Raw genomic sequence first — 27,438 nt, forward strand, 5'->3', positions numbered from 1 at the left:
ATCTAATCTTCAGCATTCTTCTGTAGCACCACATTTCGAAAGCTTCTATTCTCTTCTTGTCCAAACTATTTATCGTCCATGTTTCACTTCCATACATGGCTACACTCCATACGAATACTTTCAGAAATGACTTCCTGACACTTAAATCTATACTGGATGTTAACAAATTTCTCTTCTTCAGAAACGCTTTCCTTGCCATTGCCAGCCTACATTTTATATCCTCTCTACTTCTACCATCATCAGTTATTTTGCTCCCCAAATAGCAAAACTTCTTTACTACTTTAAGTGTCTCATTTCCTAATCTAATACCCTCAACATCACCCGACTTAATTCGACTATATTCCATTATCTTCGTTTTGCTTTTGTTGATGTTCATCTTATATCCTCCCTTCAAGACACCATCCATTCCGTTCAACTGCTCTTCCAAGTCCTTTGCTGTCTCTGACAGAATTACAATGTCATCGGCGAACCTCAAGGTTTTTATTTCTTCTCCATGGACTTTAATACCTACTCCGAATTTTTCTTTTGTTTCCTTTACTGCTTGCTCAATATACAGATTGAACAACATCGGGGAGAGGCTACAACTCTGTCTTACTCCCTTCCCAACCACTGCTTCCCTTTCATGTCCCTCGACTCTTATAACTGCCATCTGGTTTCTGTACAAATTGTAAATAGTCTTTCGCTCCCTGTGTTTTACCCCTGCCACCTTTAGAATTTGAAAGAGAGTATTCCAGTCAACATTGTCAAAAGCTTTCTCTAAGTCTACAAATGCTAGAAACGTAGGTTTGCCTTTCCTTAATCTTTCTTCTAAGATAAGTCGTAAGGTCAGTATTGCCTCACGTGTTCCAGTGTTTCTACGGAATGCAAACTGATCTTCCCCGAGGTTGGCTTCTACTAGTTTTTCCATTCGTCTGTAAAGAATTCGTGTTAGTATTTTGCAGCTGTGACTTATTAAGCTGATAGTTCGGTAATTTTCACATCTGTTAACACCTGCTTTCTTTGGGATTGGAATTATTATATTCTTCTTGAAGTCTGAGGGTATTTCGCCTGTTTCATACATCTTGCTCAGCAGATGGTAGAGTTTTGTCAGGACTGGCTCTCCCACGGCCGTCAGTAGTTCCAATGGAATATTGTCTACTCCGGGGGCCTTGTTTCGACTCAGGTCTTTCAGTGCTCTGTCAAACTCTTCACGCAGTATCATATCTCCCATTTCATCTTCATCTACATCCTCTTCCATTTCCATAATATTGTCCTCAAGTACATCGCCCTTGTATAGACCCTCTATATACTCCTTCCACCTTTCTGCTTTCCCTTCTTTGCTTAGAACTGGGTTTCCATCTGAGCTCTTGAGATTCATACAAGTCGTTCTCTTATCTCCAAAGGACTCTTTAATTTTCCTGTAGGCGTTATCTATCTTACCCCTAGTGAGACAGGCCTCTACATCCTTACATTTGTCCTCTAGCCATCCCTGCTTAGCCATTTTGCACTTCCTGTCGATCTCATTTTTGAGACGTTTGTATTCCTTTTTGCCTGTTTCACTTACTGCATTTTTATATTTTCTCCTTTCATCAATTAAATTCAATATTTCTTCTGTTACCCAAGGATTTCTACTAGCCCTCGTCTTTTTACCTACTTGATCCTCTGCTGCCTTCACTACTTCGTCCCTCAAAGCTACCCATTCTTCTTCTACTGTATTTATTTCCCCCATTCCTGTCAATTGCTCCCTTATGCTCTCCCTGAATCTCTGTGATAATATGTAGATTAAAGTAGTGATACTTCCTGGCAGATTAAAACTGAGCTACCGAAGCACGACTCACACCCGGTCTCACAGCTTTACTTCTGCCAGTATCTCGTCTCCTACCTTCCAAACTTTACAGAAGCTCTCCTGCGAACCTTGCAGAACTAGTACTCCTGAAAGAAAGGATATTGTGGAGACATGGCTTAGCCACAGCCTGGGGGATGTTTCCAGAATGAGATTTTCACTCTGCAGCGGAGTGTGCGCTGATATGAAACTTCCTGGCAGATTAAAACTGTGTGCACCGGCCGAGACTCGAACTCGGGACCTTTGCCTTTCGCGGGCAAGTGCTCTACCATCTGAGCTGCCGAAGCACGAGTCACGCCCGGTCTCACAGCTTTACTTCTGCCAGTATCTCGTCTCCTACCTTCCAAACTTTACAGAAGCTCTCCTGCGAACTTTGCAGAACTAGCACTCCTGAAAGAAAGGATATTGCGGAGACATGGCTTAGCCACAGCCTGGGGGATGTTTCCAGAATGAGATTTTCACTCTGCAGCGGAGTGTGCGCTGATATGAAACTTCCTGGCAGATTAAAACTGTGTGCACCGGCCGAGACTCGAACTTGGAACCTTTGCCTTTCGCGAGCAAGTGCTCTACCATCTGAGTTTGGAAGGTAGGAGACGAGATATTGGCAGAAGTAAAGCTGTGAGACCGGGCGTGAGTCGTGCTTCGGTAGCTCAGATGGTAGAGTACTTGTCCGCGAAAGGCAAAGGTCCCGAGTTCGAGTCTCGGTCGGTGCACACAGTTTTAATCTGCCAGGAAGTTTCATATCAGCGCACACTCCGCTGCAGAGTGAAAATCTCATTCTGGAAAGTAGTGATAGTTGTTATTCTTTAGTATGTATACACGATTTCATTTGAGTAGCCTACAAAACATTCCTATTGTTCAAATGTGATTTTATAATTTGAAAACCTGCATATTGTATTTTTCAGTGAATCATACTGTACTTGCTACTTATAATTATTTTAAGTTTATGAATGTAAGTGAAAATGTGAACTTTTCAAGAAAGTTTGGTACCAACCTCATAACTTTCGTTGTTTTTATTATTATTGGGAATCTCTGCTTCAGTCCTCTTTTGACCACCAGAAATTGCTATCTACAGTTTAGGCTAAGTAGACCTATGCCTCAATGCATTTCAGTAGAGCACACGACAGGACAGTGGGTTTTGCATAAACTGTAGGCACACTGGACGACATCAAGGATTGTCGTTGAAGAGTATGACAGGCTGGAGTGCAACACCTTTGCCAAGTGGGACAAGACAGTATTTAACTCTCCATTACATGCGCCACCATTTACATCCAATAAACACATGCAGACTGTGAATCCGCACTTCACTTCATTCTAGTTTGATGAACAATTTTAATACTGTGCTTAGGAAACTTAATATATTTGAACCTGAGTAATGTAAATAAATCATTGAACTCATAAACATAATGTCTTTGAGCAGCAAGTGTAAATAAATAGTTTTAAGTCATAATTCACCCTAAAATCAATAAAATGATTTGCTGATCACTGAAATTAACATTCATTCTATTTGCCTCAGTTTTTATAAATGCATATTAACCAACAGTTATTTTCAGAAAACAGTTCTTTATTCCCTCACTGTTAGTTTCAGGTAAATCATTCACAGGGGTTACTATTTCCACTGAACTTACTACACATGCATGCTGCGACATGTTCCAGGCACACAAATTTATTGCACACATTGCAAAGAAATCTTGTTGATCTGTTTTCCTTCCTATCACAAAAGTAGCATCTTCCTCTACTAGTTGCTTGTGGCTCTCTGGGAGGAAATTCAGCTTTCCATAATCCCAAAATTTCCGTGATATTGTTCCTGATGTTTGCTGCTTTATTTAGCTGATTGACCTGCAATACCAAATAATCATGCAACAATTCTTTGGCAAGAAATTTTGATACTCTTTTCTGGGAATAGTTGTGTTTGAATTGTTCTTGTAGGTTACATATCCACCATTTAGGTGAGATAAAAAAATTTAAATGCCATCTTCTGGTAACTCTTGTTACAGAGTATGTACATTTCATCACATCTAATTTATCCACACCAGATTTAGCACCATTATAAAAAGTGATTTTTTTAAAAAAAAAAAAAAAAAAAAAAAAAAAAAAAAAAAAAAAAAAAAAAAAAAAGCAAGTGCCATATTCTTCCTAACTACAAAAAATGCTGGATTCTAAAGGACAATTTTTTGCTACTGTCGTAAATGTAGGAATTTCATAATTATATTTATCAATTGTTCCAGTCATTGTCAGGTTGTCATTTTCCAACAAGTCAACCACAAGCGGAATTGATGTAACTAATTATCACGTTACATTTCTGCCAGATTTGGATATGCATTTCACCATTCTTTTGACAACAGCATGTGGTGTGTTGTCACAGAGATATGTCACAGCAACCTGTTTTCCATAATATATTTCTAAATGACAAGATAAAAGATCTTCGTATCTGTAAGTGTGAAAATTTTTGTCCGTATTTTGCCAGTTTTGATGGAATGTATTGTGCAAATCCACATCTGTCCCTGAATGCTTCCAGCATTTCATCTACTGTTACTAGTTCTGATAAACTGTAATGTTTCTTGCCTTTCTCAATTGACTGATCAATCAAGAATCAAACAGTGGCTAATTTACATTTCTTTCTGGTGAGCTCTGTTTCTGATGATGTCAAGTCTCAAACACGTCAGCAAGAAATGAAATCAATTTACACCAATTGAAAGTCTGAAGTACTTCACTCCAGTACCACCTGCAATCCAGAGATCCTGTAAATTTGTGTTTGATATTCGTAGAGAACTCACCAAGAAAAGAAGTCCTAAACATGCCTTGATTCCTGTAATATTAGTGTCTGCAGCATCCCTTTTCTGGAATATTTACAGCAAATTGTAGACATGTGAATCTTAGTACAGCAAACAATCTATTCTATAATTACATCTCCAAAGAAATGCTGTAAACAATCAACTGGATACTTGTGTTTTTTGCTTCACCCATGACCCCAGAAAATATTTGACAACATTATGTTGAGCTCTTCATACTCTCCTGTTCTGAATTAGAGGTCAATGGTTCCATTGCATGCTGTCTTTCCCTACAGACAAGTCAAATTTATTGACAGTATCAGTCTCATCCAAAGACTGTTCACTTTCAGAATCACTCTAGATCACTACAATATTCATTAACGAGCTCTTCTTCCAATCATTTCAACAGCTGCTTGTCATCCACCAGTCTCTTGAAATTAATAAAAAACAAAACATCACTGAGTAATCAGTGTTGGTCAATGAAAAAGTTCAAAATTGTATGATAATTAGGGTAAATAAATTTTACATATGAAGAAATGCATAAACAACATTTCTAAATGTTATTATAGTATTGTTGTTTGTTGTTGTTGTTGTGGTCTTCAGTCCTGAGACTGGTTTGATGCAGCTCTCCACGCTACTCTATCCTGTGCAAGCTTCTTCATCTCCCAGTACCTACTGCAACCTACATCCTTCTGAATCTGCTTAGTGTATTCATCTCTTGGTCTCCCTCTACGATTTTTACCCTCCACGCTGCCCTCCAATACTAAATTGGTGATACCTTGATGCCTCAACACATGTCCTACCAACCGATCCCTTCTTCTAGTCAAGCTGTGCCACAAACTTCTCTTCTCCCCAATCCTATTCAATACCTCCTCATTAGTTACGTGATCTACCCACCTCATCTTCAGCATTCTTCTGTAGCACCACATTTCAAAAGCTTCTATTCTCTTCTTGTCCAAACTATTTATCGTCCATGTTTCACTTCCATACATGGCTACACTCCGTACAAATACTTTCAGAAATGACTTCCTGACACTTAAATCTATACTCGATGTTAACAAATTTCTCTTCTTTAGAAACGCTTTCCTTGCCATTGCCAGTCAACATTTTATATCTTCTCGACTTCGACCATCATCATTTATTTTGCTCCCCAAATAGCAAAATTCCTTTACTACTGTAAGTGTCTCATTTCCTAATCTAATTCCCTCAGCATCACCCAATTTAATTCGACTACATTCCATTATCCTTGTTTTGCTTTTGTTGATGTTCATCTTATATCCTCCATTCAAGACACTATCCATTCCATTCAACTGCTTTTCCAAGTCCTTTGCTGTCTCTGACTGAATTACAATGTCATCGGCGAACCTCAAAGTTTTTATTTCTTCTCCATGGATTTTAATACCTACTCCAAATTTTTCTTTTGTTTCCTTCACTGCTTGTTCAATATACAGATTGAATAGCATCGGGGAGAGACTACAACCCTGTCTCACTCCCTTCCCAACCACTGCTTCCCTTTCATGTCCCTCGACTCTTATAACTCCCATCTGGTTTCTGTACAAATTGTAAATAGCCTTTCGCTCCCTGTATTTTACCCCTGCCACCTTCATAATTTGAAAGAGCATATTCCAGTAAACATTGTCAAAAGCTTTCTCTAATTCTACAAATGCTAGAAACGTAGGTTTGCCATTCCTTAATCTAGCTTCTAAGATAAGTCGTAGGGTCAGTATTGCCTCACGTGTTCCAACATTTCTATGGAATCCAAACTGATCTTCCCCGAGGTCGGCTTTTACTAGTTTTTCCATTCGTCTGTATAGAATCCGCGTTAGTATTTTGCAGCGGCGACTTATTAAACTGATAGTTTGGTAATTTTCGCATCTGTCAACACCTGCTTTCTTTGGGATTGGAATTATTATATTCTTCTTGAAGTCTGAGGGTATTTCGCCTGTTTCGTACATCTTGCTCACCAGATGGTAGAGTTTTGTCAGGACTGGCTCTCCCAAGGCCGTCAGTAGTTCCAATGGAATGTTGTCTACTCCGGGGCCCTTGTTTCGACTCAGGTCTTTCAGTGCTCTGTCAAACTCTTCACGCAGTATCGTATCCCCCATTTCATCTTCATCTACATCCTCTTCCATTTCCATAATACTGTCCTCAACTACATTGCCCTTGTATAGACCCTCTGTATACTCCTTCCACCTTTCTGCTTTCCCTTCTTTGCTTAGAACTGGGTTTCCATCTGAGCTTTTGATATTCATACAAGTGGTTCTCTTTTTTCTGAAGGTCTCTCTAATTTTCCTGTAGGCTTTATCTATCTTACCCCTAGTGAGAAAAGCCTCTACATCCTTACATTTGTCCTCTAGCCATGCCTGCTTAGCCATTTTGCACTTCCTGTCGATCTCATTTTTGAGACGTTTGTATTCCTTTTTGCCTGCTTCATTTACTGCATTTTTATATTTTCTCCTTTCATCAATTAAATTCAGTATTTCTTCTGTCACCCAAGGATTTCTACTAGTCCTCGTCTTTTTACCAACTTGATCCTCTGCTGCCTTCACTACTTCATCCCTCAAAGCTACCCATTCTTCTTCTACTGTATTTCTTTCCCCCATTCCTGTCAATTGTTCCCTTATGCTCTCCCTGAAATTCTGTACAACCTCTGGTTCTTTCAGTTTATCCAGGTCCCATCTCCTTAAATTCTCACCTTTTTGCAGTTTCTTCAGTTTTAATCTACAGGTCATAACCAATAGATTGTGGTCCGAATCCACATCTGCCCCTATAAATATCTTACAGTTTAAAACCTGGTTCCTAAATCTCTGTCTTACCATTATATAATCTATCTGAAACCTGTCAGTATCTCCAGGCTTCTTCCATGTATACAACCTTCTTTCATGATTCTTGAACCAAGTGTTCATTATGATTAAGTTGTGCTCTGTGCAAAATTCTACCAGGTGGCTTCCTCTTTCATTTCTTACCCTCAATCCATATTCACCTACTACGTTTCCTTCTCTCCCTTTTCCTACTGCCGAATTCCTGTCACCCATGACTATTAAATTTTCGTCTCCCTTCACAGTCTGAATAATTTCTTTTATTTCATCATACATTTCATCTATTTCTTCGTCATCTGCAAAGCTAGTTGACAAATAATTATAGTATTAAAGACCCAATGTCAGAAATGAAGAACTGACTCACAAGTATGCATGCACATGGACTGACTCCACATCTTACCAGTTTGCTGCTTCAGACAATAATGACTGTCTCCAAGTATTGCCAGTGATTTTTTTTAAGGAAGCTTGGGAAGGTAGAAAAAGCCACTAACGGAAACCTCAAATTTGTAATTAATTGTTGATGGAAGAAAAAACTGCAATGCTTGTAATGGGCGGTTAATGTTACGCGGGAGCAGATTTTTATTTCACAGATGTGAATTTCCAAATTTTGATTGTTGTTTTGGTTTATTTCATAGTAATTCATTTTTTGTTTTATTTTGTAATACTTATTCTTTCACTCTCTGCTCCCCCCCCCCCTTCCCTCCCTCCCTGCCCCCTGTATCTAAGCAACACACACTAACACACATGCAGGTGGGGAAAAACTTTTTCTTGAGCAGATTACATACTACAGTAGATATTTAAACTCCTACTTGTAAAACCTGCTGTTCTCTCTTTATTTTAGTAAAAGTGAAGTAATTGTAATTGTGAATATGCTTCCTTTACAGATGGGCCATTTTGCTTCTGTATGAATGCAAACAACAATACATATGCGTGCCTAAGAACCATTAATGCAACTCACAACTTCCTGTACTGTGAGTTTGTGACAGGGCTGATAACGTTCTACAATTTGAGAATAGGTAAAGCTGCTTTTCCATTTTTATATCTACACATAAATATATTACAATAATTGCCTCACTGTGCACACACACACACACACACACACACACACACACACACACAGCCTCCCTATGTAGTGAAGTGTCCATGTTTTCATATAACCATAATTTATATTACATTGAGAATGAGAATTCTATTATCGTGTATTGTTACTGTTATTGTATGACACAGCTCTCCATGCTAGATAATCCTGAGCAAGCCTCTTTGTCTGTGTATGAATACTGCAGACTACATCTATTTGTACCTGTGTCCTGTACTCAAGCTTTGGTCTCCCTCTACAAGTTTTATCCCTGCACTTCTCTCCGTCACTAAACTGTCAATTTCATGCAGTGCAGAAATAAATCACAGCTTACTTGCTGCTACCTACTTTTAACTTTCAGAAACAATAAATGAGTTAAAAGTAGGATGGTTTCTGAGTAAATAAGACTTTTCACCCAGCAGAAGTGCCTACGTGAAAAAAAAAAAAAAAAAATTGGTAGGTAGTAGATGGTGTCTTGGAAGTAAGGCGGAAGTAATCAGAAAATGGAGTTCTTTCTTGTATGACTCTTTGTCTGCAACAGAATGCATATTATTGTGAAACTTAGTTACAGATTGAAACTGTTTGCCAAGTGGAACTACAAGTGGGATCTTTGTCTTTTGAGGGTAATCCTTTTATCATCTGAGATATCTAGACATGACTGACAACGTCATCATATACACCAACTTTTGTCTCCTCTTCCCTCCCAAGTTCCACAGAAGCTCTCCCGTGTACTTCAGTGGGCTAACGTTACTGGGAGTATGGATATGATGTACAGCGGCCTCGGCACAGTGGTAACACCGGTTCCCGTCAGATCACCGAAGTTAAGTGCTATTGCTCTGGGCTAGCACTTGGATGGGTGAACATCCGGTCTGCCCAGTGCTGTTGACAAGCGGGGTACACTCATTCCTTGTGAGGCACACTGAGGAGCTACTTGATTGAGAAGTAGCGGCTCTGGTCTCATAAACTGACACACGGCCGGGAGAGTGGTGTGCTGACCACATGCCCCTCCCTATCCGCATCCAGTGACGCCCGTGGGCTGAGGATGACATTGTGACTGGTCGGTACCATTGGGCCTTCCAAGACCTGTTTGGACAGAGTTTAATTTAGGCTTAGCCACAGCCTTGAGTTTGTTTCTAGAACAAATCTTTCACTCTATAGTGAAGTTTACACTGCTGTAAATTTATTGACAAATTAAAACTGTGTTTTTTGTTTTTTTGTTTTTTTTGCATTGGGGTTCATATAAAGACCCTTTACTATTTGTTTGATTTGTGGAAGCAAGCACCACAATTTTTCTTCTGCAAGAAGCAGTAGTAGATATACAATAAAAAGAGATGCTTAAAAAATGGGTTACTACTTCTGATAATTTTTCAGGATGAATGTGAGAACAAGAGGATGAATATACACAAAAATGATTCTTACAACACACAAAAATGTTTCTTAGAAGCCACATACTTTCCTACCACATTTACTATTTAAAATTATAGTCATCATCCAAGCCATATTGAAGCACCGTATACTTAAACAGCCAAATCCAGCTGCTGACAGAAAAGCTCTTCATCCAGAAATGGTTCTGACTATTGGCCACATGGAAGTAATTCCATAGCTCATACAGTAGTGCCGCATAACTTATTATTTGGAAATAAACAGTTTTTTAAATGTATCGGAGTAAACTCAGTATTTGATAAAATAAAAAAAAATAAAAATAAAAATAAAAAAAAAAAGGTGTAATCAAGTCGTATCTGTGAAATTTTAAGCCTGAGAGTGTCTCAAGGTTGTTGTCATTATGATTATCATCATAATCATCATCATCAATGAAGATTAAACTGCCTAAGATTTTTTCCACCCTCAAATACTTGTTCAGTCTGTTTTCTTTGAACAGCCAATCTTATTCTTCCTTGTTTTAGTTTATACAGTTTAGCTGCGGGACTTGGTGTTCAGCTTTCCTGTTAGATGCTCTTTCAATTTGTACCTGCACTTAACTTTTTTGTTTTGATTAAATATGTTTAATTCTTATAATAAATCTATAGCGACAATTGAAAATTTGTCATGCCGTCACTGGAGCTCTTTCCTGCTTTTTGTAAGCAGTCACCTTAACCGTTAGGCAAGAGTCAAACTGTCATTGTCACTGATTTTCCACTTAATGATTTCCGAACACTACTGCTAGAGGTTCTTCCACAGAGTACGTAACTGTAGCACCACCAAGAGACTGGAGTTGATAGAGTCAAAGCCAGTATGTCTCCTTTAATAGCCCAATAGTTAAGGCAATGTTTCACAAAAAGCAAGAAATTTGGGTTAGAGTCCATATCTGACACATTTTCAGTTTTCATTATAGGGTCATTACAATGTAATTTCATAATAACTTAATGACTGGCAGGGATACCATTTCATGTCACTGCCTATTCACTGATTTCATACTCATCAATTCATTCATTTCATTTCAGTGCATTTAATTCATTTCACATTTAATTCTTTCCTTACATCTTCAGTTCTTTTCCTATGAAATAACTGGTTCGCATCCTATAAATGTCATCACTTTTGTTTGCATCCTATGAATGTCATCACTTTTGTTCTTGATGTGGATTTATTTAAATTATATTCATGTTCAGAAAAAGAAGGAAAAAGAAACAGAACACCTTGAACAACTAGAGACAGGACATTCATATTCAAAGGACTTGTACATTACTATGTTCTGCAGAAATGATTGGCATTTCAGTCACTTCAGTTCAGCATGTGTGTCCTGTTGCCTAGTAGGCACAGGATCTGCCATGGACCCTGATCATGGCCCAATGCATGATGACACTGGCAGGTGTGAGGCATGAATGGTGTCCAGTGGTATAGCCATCCATGCTGCATTCACCTGGTTCCATAGTTCATCTGTGGTGGTTGGCATTGAGTCACAGTGCTGCACCCATCATTTCACCAAATCCCACACATTTTCGATTGGCGACATGTCTGGTGAGCCAGGGCAAAAGACTCGCATCCTATGACACCAAGAAGGCATGTGATCGAGCAGCAACATGTGATCATGCATTGTCTTGCGGAAAAAATGGCATCTGGGGTGTTGTGCAGAAAGTGTATGGCTAGGGGTCACAGAATGTCATTCACGTAGGTCACAATGGTCACAGTGCCCTGGACATGCACCAACTGTGGTTTGTTTTTGTATCCAATAACACCCCACACCACAAGGCCTTGAGCTGGTGCTGTATGTCTTGCTTGAATGCTGTCATTGTGATGCCCCTGCAGCTTTCTGTGGCAAGCCAAAATCAGGCCATCATTGCCAAACAAACAGAATATGGATTCATTCAAAAACACCATCTGATGCTATTCTTGTCCTCAGTGAGATTGTTCCACACACCATTGCTCTCTAACACGTTTCTGCACATTCGTCAAAGGTAGGCAGAGAAGTAGATGATGCACATATAATCCATGCCATAATAAACGGTGATGGACCTCCCCTGATAGTGCATGATGTGTTATACTGTTCCATTTTTGCATGAGATCTGAGGAGAACACAGATCTGTTCTGCAATGCCATTAGGATGAGGGGTCAATCTTCTTGGCGAGTGGTGCGACCTGACCCATCTCCTTGTGTTCTACAGCCTTCCATGAACCATTCTGCACACATCTGTTGCACTGCCAAAACACAGTAATTTCCTGGATGGATTTATCATGTTCTCTCATGCCAATAATATACTCTCTTTTGAACTCACTGATTTAACAGTACGATTCACGCGTACATCCTTGAGGTATTCTGCATGTCTGCTCAAGTCACACTGATCAATTACCTTCAGATTATAGTGACAACGAGAACCACAGACATATTTTACTGATAGGTCGTGTTGTGCCGCAATACCGATGTTGACCTTGAACCTCCAGGCTAACATGGTTCAAATGCTAATCCTTTCTGCATAAAGTACTAATGTCCATGTCCTGTGAATATGAACATCCTATCTCTACTCCTTCAAGGTATTCTGTTTTTTTCTGGATATGAGTGCACATTCATTTGCTACTTTCACAAGCAGGTACATACTATATTGTAGATCATCTTCAGTTACACCTAAAATTTTTTGCTCATCTGCAAAGAGCATTGTGTCTGGAGTAGTTTTAAATATTTTAAAGTGTCAATATAAATATGGCATGGGAAGTTCTGACAGAAAGTAAATAATTTAGAGGTAAAGATAACAGCTCACAAAATAGTAGAAATGTTGGGTCAGAACTTTGATAGCTTTTGGACAAATCAGTTTTTGAGCTATATTATACTTAAAAAAAGCACCTGTATGGCTACATTGTGCTGGCTGAATAGACAGAGCCAGGACTGCAGTTCTGCAGGTTGACTGGGGTGAGGGATTGTGTCAGATGGTGTGGGCAAAGGGAGAATGAAGCCTGGGGAGTATTGGGAAAGGGTGGGCTGACAGTTTGGAGGGGGGGCAGCAGGTGCAACAGATAGGAATGCAAGAGGGAGAGAAAGTAGGTTCACAGGGTTGGAACGTGATACATGGGCATTGGCAACAGTGAGTTTATGCAACACATGATGACGCTGGTGTGGGGAAGCGGATTATGTGGCTGTGACAGAACAGAGGAAGGCAAGACAGAGAAAGAGGATGTGAGTGCAAGATGAGTGAAGTTAGCGTCTCGAGGCAGGGTGGAGGTCGATGTAGGGCAGGGGATTGTAGTATAGTGACTACTAAAATACATACAGCTAGACCACTAGTCACTATAAAACATTATCGTCACAGGAGATCATATGATTACTGATACTATTTTGAATTATTGGACGAACCAGGATTGTCTATGATGTAATTATGGTGAATTTATGTCTATTAAGACCAGAAATGGATGTTCCTTGGGATGGCTGTTGATACTGTATAAGATATTGCAACATTAACTGAAATTAACAAAGCAAACTATACAGTGTGTCACAAACATAATATCATTATTTACAATCATATTAGCATATTTTAAAATGATGATTATTGTGCTACAAAGCATGCTCCAACTTCTATTTTGGTATGTCAATGTCTACATCCATGTAGGTATAGCTACAAATAAGAATGCCATTATTTACAATGATATTAGCATTATTTTAAAGTCATTATTACTGTGCTGCAAAGCATGCTCCAACTTATATTTTGGTATGTCAATGTCTAAATCCATGTAGCTACAGCTACAAATAAGAGATTTGCCACCTACATACAGATTGATCGTACCTGATGTGGCTGACTGCAAGACAATAGGCATTGTAAGAAAATTTGAAACAATCTGCACATCATAAGTAACTGTTGAGACTAATAATATATTCTGATTGTTGATGTCATCAGCGAGATTCATCATCAGACACCAGTATGAGTACAAGAATTTGTGTGTGGCAGCTGCCAAAAAATATTACCAATAGGAAGCACAAAAAATTATTCATAAATATATGATAATTCAGTGCATATAATATATTGCTATTGCTGTCCACACAGATCCATTTCAACAGTGGAATCGAGTCCATTCTCTCAACACTTCTGAGCTGTCATATCTGCATGACCAGCTGGAAAAGCTGAAGGGTTGTCGTGGTAGTGCACAGTGCACTGTTGGGAATGCAGCTGCTGATGCGCAGCTTTACAGGAGGCACAAGCATGTACACTTTCAAGGTATGTAGTACATTGATTTGTTTGAAATTTTCAATCAAATTTAATAAACTACTTCTTAGCATTGATTTGAGACATTTGGTAATGTACACAGTGAAATCTCCTGTAAACATTTAAGCACAGTCTATAACTCACAGTAAAAAAAAAATTCTTATTACCTGATTTCTACATAATTTATATAAAGTATAAAAAAACCGTGATGAAATGTTATCGTAAAAACTATCTATCACACATGCTACATAGTGAAAATCATCTTGAAGTTCTGACACACAGTTTTTATGAAGGACATTTTGGTGTGCTATCCAATTTCGTTAAGATATATAAGCTGTGGCAAAGAAATGTAGGTATGTAGTTTAAGAATAAGAATAACATAGTGTTATGGCAAGTTTTAGAGAGAAAGTATTCCTACCTGTTCATGTATTGGATAAACTACTTCCAGAGTTGTACTTTGGAATAAGTTTTTTAAGGTACAAAAATGTGTTACAGAACACTGTATATCACAAATTCAGGTGTATTTTCTCTTTGACTCATAATGACTTAAGGTCATGTAGTCAATTAATGATGTGTATCTAGAAACCATGAAAATAGGTCATTGTTATCACCTCTGTATGTGTTTCATTCTCCAAAAAAGACATCTTAAATTCAAGGAAAATTTAGTTATATAATCTGCTATTTCACTTAGTCAACATTTTCCTCTATATTAGATGCAAATATCCTTTCGTACTATTTGGGCCACTCATTATCACAGGATACTTGAATGTTCTGCATTGGAGAAAGAACTTCAGAATGTACTTTATAGTCATATAATCATTTTTTTCAAACTTGATGAGGTACTTATTTTAGACTCTTTTTGACATCTGATAGATAGTAAAGCAGCTGACACAATCAGATTAAATGACAAAATTAAGGTGCCAACTTAATGGTGAAATTAACAGAAATGGTTTGATTTTTCTTTTATGAACTGGTATCTATTTGCTGGGAGACCTGGACATGGCTGGTGAACTTATTAATATGCTTAATGAACATCTTAACAAATGCAAAATATAAAATAATAAATTGTGCAATTGGCCTTGCATTATACAATGGAGAATCTGACACATTCCCCTGTCCTTTGTTAATTTTTTGGTCATTAACTGTCTTCTGTAATTTAACCACCCTCCCTTTTGAACACCTCCTACATTCATTGTTTGTCTTATGAATTTCTTTCAAGATCCCAGTCTAGATAGGCCATCAGCTAAGCACATCATCAGTGAGTCAGTTCTCATGCTAACTCCAAATAAACAGAGGAAGAAGTTATCAAAGTGAGTAAATGAAAAAAACTATAAATTTAACCTGTCAGTATGTCACTCTCAGATACATTTTAAAGCTCACTCTTAAACTGGAATGCACGTAAAGAGATTTTAATGTAAGATCATAGATACGGAAGTAAATTCTTATTCCTTTAGCATAGATAATTACATCATTTGGCACAGAAGTTTCATGTTACTTAGTTCACTAGGGATTTTCTCTGAGCTTCTGCATGGCTGAATCATTTCATAGTTACTTTCATTAAAAATAAACAAACAATGGCTTAGCATTTATTTCAGACTAAAAATATTTGAACAGTCCTGCTTTCATTGTCATTTGTATCCCTTGCATGGGATGGGATGCTTTACAACAATGCTACGTAGTATATGCATCACTGAAAATGGCTTTGTTCCTCTGAAATTAGTTGCAGTCCCACTGCCAGCTGGCAGAGGCTTTTGAAATTAACCTTTAAGAAGCAACAGTTATTAATGTAAATTCATTTTCCATAATATACCACAGCAGAAATGCATCTGCTAATCAGTTAGTGTAATAGAAACATGGAATTTAAACATCTGCATCTTTTTAAGTCTTGTGAGCTAAGGTAAATATTTAAAGTAAAAATTAAAACAGTAATACCAGTGACTGAAATGCTACAGAATCATCCAGTTAGATGCAAATGGATTATTAGGGAACTCGAAGTTTCATAGTGAACAAATAATTATGGAAAACAGCTAATGATTTCACAAAAAATGACACTAATAGCAAGTGTGAGGGGAAACACAAAGAAGGGTGTTTAATAATCGAGTAAGAAATGGTAACAGGAAGACAGGATGTAGCCCAAGTGAAAACTGAGAAAGTAACATTTACCCAATATTGTAAGCTAGATCACAAAGATAATCAATGTTTGAAAAGAAGCTACATTCAGATAGTTGATGTGTGCCAAATTGTATTGGAAATAAAATTACCTTTTATAACTGGAACAAAAGGTTATGAGACTCCGAATGATTTGTTAAGTTACCAGAATCTACTGTTATGACTCACAGTATGTCCAATAACTTGTACTGCTGACTGTTACAGTCAGAGTCACAAACATTGCGGGTCAAGTTTATGCTCATTCTTTATCAGTATTCTCTGACAGCCAGTGAGTGTTCAGTAATGTCCTGAGCACTCTGCCATGAATGTTGTAGCCAGTGCAAGAACTGAACATGACTGAAGTATAATGGTGCAGAAGGGAAACATGGATTATTCTTGTTTGTGAGGATGGGTTCGAGTCTTCTGTGGGCATTGTATGGGTTTGCAGATGGTTTGGAGACAGATGTGATGTGTGGGAAAGCTGCAGACAAACCAGCTGTGATGAACAATAATCCTTTACTAATTTATTTTCTCAAACAGTCTTCTGAGTGTGCTCTATTTTCTGGCACACTCAGGTGTTCCCTCATAATATCCAGCACTGTAGCTACAGGCGACAGTGTACGGCGAGTGGAGTGGACAGAGTGCTGAGCTGGCATCTCTGGTATTCTGGCTGGGACTGTAATACCTGGCCATAGGTGCTATGGATATGGAGTGTCACCGACATCTATTCCACTGCATAAAGTCACAGTGTCCTTGGTACATAGTGACAGCTTTGCTCTGAGTCATAGTCTGGAGTGACACCGAAGAGCATGGGCAGACACAATGTTGGCTGCTCGAGCTGGGAAGACAGGCAGTGAGTGTGACCCAGTGGTGGCAGAATTACAGTGATGACTCTGATTGACAGAGACTAGGCATCACATGTTGCCCAGCTGGCCAAAACATGACAAGCTAGTTTGGCAGTGGTTAAATACTGCTGTTCCCTGCTGATTTCATACTAACAGCAATGTACCTGGGTCGCACCAATTGTTCTGTGCTGGATGATGACCCCCATTGTCTTAATTGGCTGCAATACCTTCTACAGGCTGGCCTGATGTCTCTCAACACAGAAGTGTTGCGAAGATGCTGAAAACACAGTCCATTGGCCAGCTGCGACCGACTCTGTTTTGGCTTGATTTTACCATGGTGCTCCTCTACTGGTTCCATGTCTCATTTATAACTTTTTATCGTTACAATTTCCTTCCTTCCATGAAGAAAAATTCACCACATTTCCACTTTCATTCATATCACTTCGCCCTCTCAACCATGAAGTCCATACATTCTTCTCTGCACATTGTTTACTTCAGGTCACTTTTAATCCTTTTAGCAGGTATGGCATTTCAGGTTGTGGGAGGGTAATGTGAACCAGGAAGGCATTTTAACTTATTTACTTTTTGCATGCTAAATTTGTGTCTCCCACATTTGCCTATTACATATATCATATTTCTCCAACAATTCAAATGAAATACTCAAATACTGCATTATGTTATACCCCGCATGTGCACAAATAATATGACACATTATCTGGGGTTAACATAAAAAAAAAAGACATCACTTATCCTGCACACTTCTCATTTTGTTAATCTATATGCATACTATTCTGTTACTTTATCACTGTGAGCAAGCAAATAGTGAAAACTACCTGCAACAACCTACCATTATTAACTAACAAGGAGAATACATGTATTGTGGCTACACTCTACCTTAACCTAGGTGGAACAGGACTGACCTATGCAAACAGAGTGATTCGTGCACTGCCCGCTTGCTTAGTGATACTGGCCTGTGTGAACTATGTGATATGTGTATTGTCCTTTTGTTCCACATTCTTATATGTTACAATTCAGAAAAGTTTTTTTGCAATAGTAAGAGACCTATGGTAAAGTTGTTTTTGTCACTGTTTCAAAATGTCATGACTTGGGAATCTGTACCAACTTTCTTCCTCTTTCCATCCTGTATTCCTCTCTCTCTGGCACATTTATACCACAGACCCAGCTATAGGTGCTATACAAGCCTCACCTGTGCTGTACATTAATCTTGCAATTTCCTGACTATGGACGCCCCACCTGTGCCATACAATAAAAAATCACTTTAATTGCTTTACTTCTACATCTCTTCCAACATCTACTAGAGTTTCCCACTATGTCACTTCTTTTGTTCAGTCGGCTGTTGCTGGTGGGTTTACTGCTATCATGAAAATTGCTTCTCAAGGGACATGGAGCGGTTCAACTAATAATGTTAGGTTTGATGACCATCTCGCATACGTGTGGTATCTCTGCATGTAGGCTGCTTTAAGACAATGCTGAATGAAGACAGTAAAACCTAACCAAACAATACCATTGCATCTCTTTATTCTCATTCTAAGCCACTGGCACTGTATCATGACTTAAACTCACATTAATGAACTAAGTAGTACCTGTTAACTATTTTCTCTGGGTGTCACATTTTCCAGGTTACACCTCCTAATATTCCTGACTTGGCCATGACCTTAAACCCTATGTATGACTATATTTGATTACTGATATAGATGTTACTTTTATCACCCTTTGTCATCCAAAAACACTCTATGAAATTCTTTATTTGCAGAAAAAATTATGCCTCTTCTGAATCACCATTACAAAATTATGAGGTTTTCATAGTATCCAAGTTTTCTATGCCTGAGTCAAACACATTCTCAGGCTGGTTAATGCACTTTTTATGGCAAAGCCAACATACTATGGGATATGGGCAATGCATGGGGTGGAATGTCAAGGTAAATTTCACTGGGTGTATATCATTAGATTTAACAGTTCAGCCCTTCATCTCTTACCAAACACTACAGCGGGATATAACCCAGACATTATGAAAAAAGGTATGGGGACATCAAACCAAAGGATGTATGGAATTCCATGTGTGAAAATAAGAAGGTTTGTACTGCTACTTACATATCTTATTGCCCCTGTAACATTACTGCTGTCAGTCCTCTGCTATCAGCGTGCTGTATATCTTCCTGGTTGTCGTTAATCCATCAGTTCCCAAAGCAATCCATATTCTGTTACAAACTGTAACAGTGCAGAAATGGAATGTGGATAATTCTTGTTTATTAGGATATGCCCAAGTCCTCCATGGGCATTGTAGATCGTTTGGGGACAGGTGTGACGTGTGAGAAAGCTGCAGACAAACCAGTGGAAAGCCGCAGACAAACCCCCAGCTGCCTGAAACATGATGATCTGGTTCGACTGCAGTTAAATACTGCTGTTTCCTGCTGATTTCAAAGTAACAGCAGTGTTCCTGGGTCACACCAATTGTTCTGCACTGGGCAATGAACCCGTTATCTTAATCAACTGCAATAACTCTTGAGGACTAGCCCAGTGTAGTCTGTCAACACAGAGGCATCCTGAAAATGCAGTCCTTTGGCCAGCTATGACTGACTCTGGCTGCAACTCAATTTTGGCATAGTGCTCCTCTGCTGGTTCCAACTTTGATTTATAATTTTTATCCTATACAATAGCAAGTTATTTACTGAGTTTTTATTCCTTTGATTGTGAGTTCTAATAAGCAACAAATTCTACGTAACCAAGTGAGAGAGAATTTGTAGCATACAGTTTCTTCAAGTGCAAAGTTCCTCTATTTGTTTACTGCAACTGTTGCTGTCTGTGCCTCGACCTGTGCTGACCACCATCGTTCATGATTCTGACTATAGAGCAGGCAGCTTTCATCCTTATTGGAAGTTTTATGGTAATCAGTACATGTCACTGGAGGGGTTCAGCGACAACTTCATAAATTGGCTGCACAAATTCAAGTGTGACTACTGTTTACCTTTTTTTCCTAGTTCATAGTAGTAAACCTATACTTTGCTAGTATGGCTTCAAATATGTAGCTGCCAATTTTTGTACAGTGTTGCTCCTCTGAGTAAATCATGAAATCTGAAAGCACTGTGTATTTCAGCTGCATGATGATCGCTCTAGTAGGAATGGGAAATGTTTATGGTAGTATGGACCTCATTTTATGGTGCAGTTTAAGAAAAACACAGACTCATTATAAGACCACGATCAAAAAGAAGTAATTTTGTGACTGGATGCCTCATCAATTTTGGTCAGGCCAGAAAAGTCTGAGAGAAGTGTTCTGCTAGTTACTTCAAGGACTTCATCCTATTATTGTTTCTTTGATATTTAGGAAGGTCATCATTCAGGTATAATGGTGCCAGGATATCCCAGAAATAATCTTCTATATGAGCTTGGTAGAGCAGCTGCAGGAAAAGGGAAAAAGTGTCCCCCCCACCCCCTCTTTCCATTCTTCGGCCTGAAGGCTGTACAGCCAAAAGGGAAGGGAAGGTTTGAATATTAGCTGTCTTTGACAGTACTCCTTGAACTTTCAAATCAATCCTTTTTTTTTGGAAAAGATTAATGTTCACATTATTTACTTATACAAAAAGTTTTTACAAGTGTATGCAGAAGCTGAATAAGGTTTTTGATAGGGCAGTTGGACATGAAATTCTTGCAGAAAATGAAGAAATCTAAACTGTATCATCAATAAACTTGAATCAGATTAAACCTTGGTAGCCTAAGGATCCTTGAAAGATATCTTAACCAATCAATAAAGAATAAGGAAGCATATGATAAAATCTTTCAGGTGACTGTGGCTCAACAAGAATTTATCAATTAGCAAAGGTGAGATCATCTTCAGCTTTTCAATGAAATGAGGTACATATGGCATAAAAAGCTTAACCTTCAATCATCTGTCTTTGCCCTACCTCCAACTTATTTACTGTAAAACAGGTCCAAAACTTCATCACTTCTATATGAGCTATGTTAAAAGGTCACCTCAATTGTGAAATCTGGCCAGTATACAAACAGAACATCACTTGTTCTAATCAGTCACTACTTATGCATACATAATCAACTGTGAGGTTACCTTTACTTATCGGAATAAAGTACTGAAGAGAATCTACTGATGAACAAATCTAACTGAAAAGGCTCTCATCAAGGACAAACTGTGCTGTACAAATAGTCTACAGCAAAAAAATCCTCTTGAGCGTATTCTGAAACACTACACACTTGGCTGTTTTTCTGTTACTCAGATAACCTGTAATTACCATTATCAGTCCTTCTGCTCCCAAGATTTGAAAACAGGAAATGGACTTCCAATGAATACTCCACTATTTTTATGTTCTGTGATCTGTCTTTTATTTTACTCATATAATTCTTTTTCTACCATACCTCCCAAGTGTCTTAAGTTAAAAGATGTAACTATTTACCCAAACATAGTAAATTGCTTCTGAGTTTCATTTTTCACATTTGGCAATGTAAGTGCTTAGAGCTCACCATTCATAACTGGTACTGCCCTACAAGTGATTTTTGGTGGGTTGTTCTTTTGGCCTAGGACTAAGTAAATTTCTCCTTGTCCTCTACAGTCTATAATTTTCTATACCTTTATAGCATGGTAGCTTCACCTTCTAATAAAGTTGCTGTTGATTCCGAACCAAAGCTCAAATTATCATTTTCCACTTTTTCATATGCGTGTCATATCTCTCTCTCTCAGTATTTTACTATTGCATTCAAAATGAATGTGATGGTAAAGTAGTTATGGCTTTTGACTTGTATCTGGAAGAAAAAGGTTTCAAACTCTTGTACATCCTACATAAAATCACTAATGGGTTTAATACTTGTACCCAGTAACTTGTTGACCAGTCATGTGTGGCAGTAGAAGACAGCAAAAGTAAAGCCCAAGTTTTAAATTTCACATTTAAGAAATCGTTCACATAGGAGAATTGTATAAACATACTGTAGTTTGGCCGTTGCACAGTCTCCCATAAGGAGGACGTAGTAATTAGCATCACTGGTATAGTGAAACAACTGAAAGAGTTGAAAGAAAATAAGTTGCCAGATCCTGATGGAATCCCTACTCCGTTTTACAGAGAGTACCCTACAGCATTGGCTCCCTGCTTATCACAATCTCTCACCCCAGCACAAAAGTACCAAATAACTGGATAAAAGCACAGGTTACTCCTGTATATAAAAATGGTAAGAGACAGGACTCACAAAATTACAGACCAATATCTTTAACATCAGTATGCTGCAGAATCATTGAACATATTTCAGTTCAAATACAATAAATTTCCTCGAGCTGGAAAAGCTTCTCTCCACAGATCAGCATGGGTGTGGAAAGCATCGCTCATGTGAAATGGCATCGCTCATGTGAAACTCAGCTTGCCCTTTTCTCACACGAGATCTTGCAAATCGTGGATGAAGGGCAGATTCCACATTCCTAGATTTTCCTAAAAGCATTTGACACAGTGCCACACTGCCAACTGCTAATGAAGGTACACGCATACGGAATAGGTTACCAGGTGCGTAAGTGGATCAAAGATTTCTTAAATAACAGAGCCCAGTATGTTTTCCTCAATGATGAGTGTTCATCATGACAAAGAATCGTCAGGAGTGCCTCAGGGAATTGTGATTGGACTGCTGCTATTTTCTATATACATAAATAATCTAGTGGACAGGGTAAGCAGAAGTCTGCTGTTGTTTGCCGATTTTGCTGTGATGTATGGGAAGATGTCACAACTGTAGGAGGATAGAAGATAACTTAGACGAAATTTCTAGTTGGTGAGATGAATGGCAGCGAGCTCTAAATATAGAAAAATGTAAGCTAATGCAGATGAGGAGGAAAAACAAATCCATAATGTTCAAATATGGCATTATTACTGTACTGACAACACAGTCAAGTCAATTAAATATATATGTGGAACGTTGCATATCAGTATGAAATGGAATGAGCATGTGAATGTTGTAATAGGGAAGCCAAATGGTTGACTGGTTTATTGAGAGAATTTTACGGAAGTGTGGTTTATCTGTGAAGGAGACCATATATGGGGCATTAGAGCAACCACTGTTGAATACTGTTAGAGTATTTGGGATCCACAGCAGGTTATATTGAAAGAAGACATCAAAGCAATTCAGAGGCGAGCTGCTAGATTTGTTACCAGTAGGTTTGAACAACACACAAGTATATGGAAACACTTTGAGAACTCAAATGGAAATCACTAAAGGGAAGATGAGATTCTTTTCGAGGAGCACTATTGATAAAATTTAGAGAACAGGTATTTGAGGCTGATTGCCGAATTATTTTCTGCTGCCAATGTACATTTCGTGTAAGGACCATGAAGATAAGATTAGAGAGATTATGGCTCATATGGAGGTATATGGACAGTCGTTTTTCCCTCACTGTATTTGTGAATGGAATAGGAATGGAAATGACTATTAGCAGTACAGGGTACCCTCCAACATGCACCATATGCTGGTTTGGGGAGTATGTATGTAGATGTAGATATTGCACACTCTTTTACATGCTCAGTTGGATTCAATACAACGATTTATTTAATAACTAAGATGGAATATGCTTAGAAAGAAAAGGAAATACAAAGCTACAGGGGACAGTAATGAAAAGAGGCATCAGGTGTGACATGTCTTAAGATACTGTTACTAGCATAGCACAATTTGTCTGAGTTTTAAGTCATATTTCAGACTATTGTTGCTCGTTCATTAGATGACAGGAATATAAAATCTAAAATGGGCTGTAATGTTTCAGAAATAAATTATGTTTTACATCAGTGATGTGCCCTATGATGATGTATCCTCACTATAAACTAATATTATCTCTCTACACTGCATGGCATCTTAATATCAAATGATATGAACTAACACTGCATGTTCAGTGACTTCTCATAGTGCTAGTTACTACATGGTTAACTGTTGATGCTCAATCTTTCCACACCCTCACCCAAACTCCTCTCTCATCATTCCTCTATGATCCATACATCCATCTACTTCAGACTGTCATTCTCTACCAGAGCCACTATTTAAGTGTGTAACACCTTCAGAGACGTGTGTTCTTACCTTTCATTTTCCCTCTTATACTCTAGTTCTTTTAAGAATAAACTTATATTCCTGAAGTTCGTGATGCAATATTTACTTCTAAGTGTTTCAGCAGGTCATGTCATTGTACACTGAATCTTTATTAGCTTTTTGTTTCAAGTTAAATGCTTTCATTTTTTATTTTCTTAAAATGGATACAATATAGCTTATTCATGATATTCAGCAAGAGAAAACTCTACATTGGTTTGTTGAGTAAAAAGTATTTCAGCTAGAGAATAAATAACAGCAAAACCATAATCTATATCTTCATGTTATTTGCTAGACAGAGACAGATGACTGACTCATTTTATTTTTGAACTTGCAGACCATGGAACAGACGTAAGACATGGCAGAATGAATGGAGCCACACACCGAGGCAACGCAGGAGAAGGTACCGTCAGTATTACCAGCAGCAGTGAGGCACGTGCTAAGCACATGAAAAAATAACGTACCACGTCTCCCAATTCTCTCTATTTTCCTACTTGACTGCAAACTGTATTTCACATGAGCAATTTTTTTAAAAAAAATTAGGAGTAGACAATTTATTAATTATTGAGCTTACAGAATTTATATAAAAGACTGAGGTGAAATGCACACTGAAGAGGAAAATAACTGCAGTCTTCTTATACTGTCATGTAAATATAGGAACACTGTAAAACTGTCTTTTTTAAGATTAATGTTTTTTTCTACATTATTTGATATGAAGAAAATACGGAGCAGTACTATGGAGTATTATTCAGTATAGAAACATGCACATTTATATTCAGCAGTATGGAATGCCAACTTTGCTACATAAATGGATTATAAATATTTGTGACCTGTTTGCCAAGTTTCGAACTATCCTTGCTATGTTTTGAAGAGAAAACCACAGTAACTAGTGACTACTGCTATATTTGAACACATTAAATCACAAAACATTCGAAATCTGTCTTTTGTTGCACATAAGAGTGCTGAAATGAATAAAGCTGACTGAAGAACTTCATCCCATTGTTTCGTATGTGCTCTTGTGATTTGTGAGATACCATTTCCAATGTTTAGTTTGTTATATCAGAAATATATAACTCAGAATATTTTAGGAGACTTCAAGAAGGTGATGTGTTTTTGAAAGTTTCACGCATTACAGAGTTGGATTTGCAAAACAGAAGGTAATACTGTGTGAAAATGATGTGTAAGTCAATCACTTTCAAAAAAATATATATCTTTCTCTGAAAACACCACTTTACAGTACGTGTAGGAATTAAGAGGCCTATTTATGCAGTGCTTACACAAGATCTGCAACATTCTCTGAAGAACAAAACTGTAAGCCACACAAAACATAATGTAATTATTAATACTAAGTATTTGTGTTGTAGGCACACTGAAATGTCACAGATTTTCTTATATATGAAAGATTTTCCTCTGGAAGTGATTGATGTATAGCTATAATTAACCTACTATTTAAATACTGCAACTTGCACAAACTACTAAATACAGAAAAACTATATGGCAACAAAACTTCTCAACTTGTATTTATATAAATGGCATAATGTAGCTGCAGAAGTTTTGCTGATTTAACCCTGAATTACCTGCTCCCATTCTCAAATAGTGTTACAAAGCAGGTATTTTGTTTTCCCTTGCAGCTTCATAGCATATAACTATTCTTTTAATCTTTTGTTAGTAATTTTTATTTTTATCCATTTCTCTACATAAATTTTTACAGTTTCAAATGATAAATACTGCTAACACAATGTTAGCTTGTCTTTGAATGTTTCACTACACGTAAAGTTCTGTTTCTACATGGTTATTTTGTCATAAAATGTATGTCCGTTTAAAAACTAATAGTATAGCTACAATGCAATGGCACAATATTGTTTCATAAAAAATAATGTGTGTTCACATTCACTGTCAGTACTTATGAAATGCTCATTCGTTTAACTTAACTGCTTCACCATGCAAAAAGTTCACAAAACTGTAGCGTTGCTACTTTCTTGTTTGTGCCATTCTTGTAGCATGAAATAATATTTATTTGTTGTATTTAATTCAGAAATACAACCAAATGAATTTTAAGTCAGTCAGTGAGACATGTTAATTTCAGTGTGTGTGTGTGTGTGGTGAGAGTGAGAGAGAGAGAGAGAGAGAGAGAGATCTATCTGTGATAGTGAGATAAGAAATTTTACAGGTGGCTCCACATTAACTGCAATCAGATGAATTCTTTTACTTTATTGGTACTAGAAGTTTGTAACATTTTCACTGTTCTTTTCTTTAACTTCAACCTTTTCTGTACTAATAAGATCACTAAGTTATTTGACATGGTTATTAAACGCTTTATACATAAAATAACTAAGAAGATGAATGTGTGAGCAACTTTAGATACTGAGTCTCCAACAGCATCAGTGTTTTGATTTGATTCGCAACTGTTAATGCCTCTGGTATGATGTTAATAAGGACAGTAGGCAGCAGTCCTTTTTTTTTTTTTTTTTTTTTCGCGAGACTTTTAGCTGGACAAAAGTTTTCATTTGATACCACACTATATACCTGACTTTAGACTTTAGTTAGTGCATTCTGAGTTCGGCAATAAAATTCTTCTTGCAGTGATTAATAGAAGTCACTATCAAATTAGAATTAAGGACATACCATTAACTCAAATATTACTGGCATGACAAATCATTGTAAAGGGAAAAAACACCTAGCATTTGAAATAACAGCTCCTGAAAATAAACACAAGCTTTTATTTAAGAAATGAGGATTTGTAAACAATGTAAAGTTGATTTTATGTAGATATTAACTGTATATCTTTTCAATGTATTATTCATTAGATTGTACAGACACTGTTTCCTTACAGAGGCAGTATGTGATTTTACAAACCAACATGTATGTATTGTAATCAAGTATGTGTGAACAGTGTTGAAATGAAGAAACTGAAAATGTACAAATCATTGTAATAAATCTGTGTTTTAAACATAATGTTTTAAAACATTTAAGTACAGTAAATATTTCTCCATTTAAAGTAGTGTGTTGATTAGGAATGACTGCTTAATCTAACTGCTACTCACTCGTGCATGCCTGGTGAACTCCCCTCACCTGCCCTTTCCCCCCACCAATGCCAAGTTGCCGCCAACAACAGTACCCATTTGCATTCCATTATGATCACCTGTGTCAATTTAGCCATGTAAAGCAAGCTTCCCATATAAAATGCCTGGACATAAACTTGGTGTCCTTTGTATAGGAGATTAATAAAAGGTTATAGGAAGGCAAATCTGCAACCAAATTATC

At 37.7% G+C, this 27,438-nt stretch overlaps 1 protein-coding gene across 2 annotated transcripts in view; it reads left to right on the plus strand.

Moving 5' to 3' along the window:
* LOC124588712 (extracellular sulfatase SULF-1 homolog) overlaps positions 1-27,129 on the plus strand; it is a 792,368-nt gene extending 765,239 nt beyond the window's left edge. The window contains exons 19-22 of one of the 2 annotated variants that reach the window (XM_047131489.1): positions 8,297-8,428; positions 13,952-14,122; positions 15,330-15,420; positions 24,512-27,129. In XM_047131489.1, coding sequence (XP_046987445.1) covers positions 8,297-8,428; positions 13,952-14,122; positions 15,330-15,420; positions 24,512-24,605 — 488 coding nt within the window. In that variant the 3' untranslated portion in view covers positions 24,606-27,129. The remainder of the gene's footprint in view (positions 1-8,296; positions 8,429-13,951; positions 14,123-15,329; positions 15,421-24,511) is intronic. The other variant, XM_047131490.1, reaches the window with a different exon arrangement.
* The last annotated feature ends 309 nt before the right edge of the window (positions 27,130-27,438 follow it).

Source organism: Schistocerca americana, chromosome 2 (genome assembly GCF_021461395.2).
Source record: "Schistocerca americana isolate TAMUIC-IGC-003095 chromosome 2, iqSchAmer2.1, whole genome shotgun sequence".
NCBI classification, from domain to species: Eukaryota; Metazoa; Arthropoda; class Insecta; order Orthoptera; family Acrididae; genus Schistocerca; species Schistocerca americana.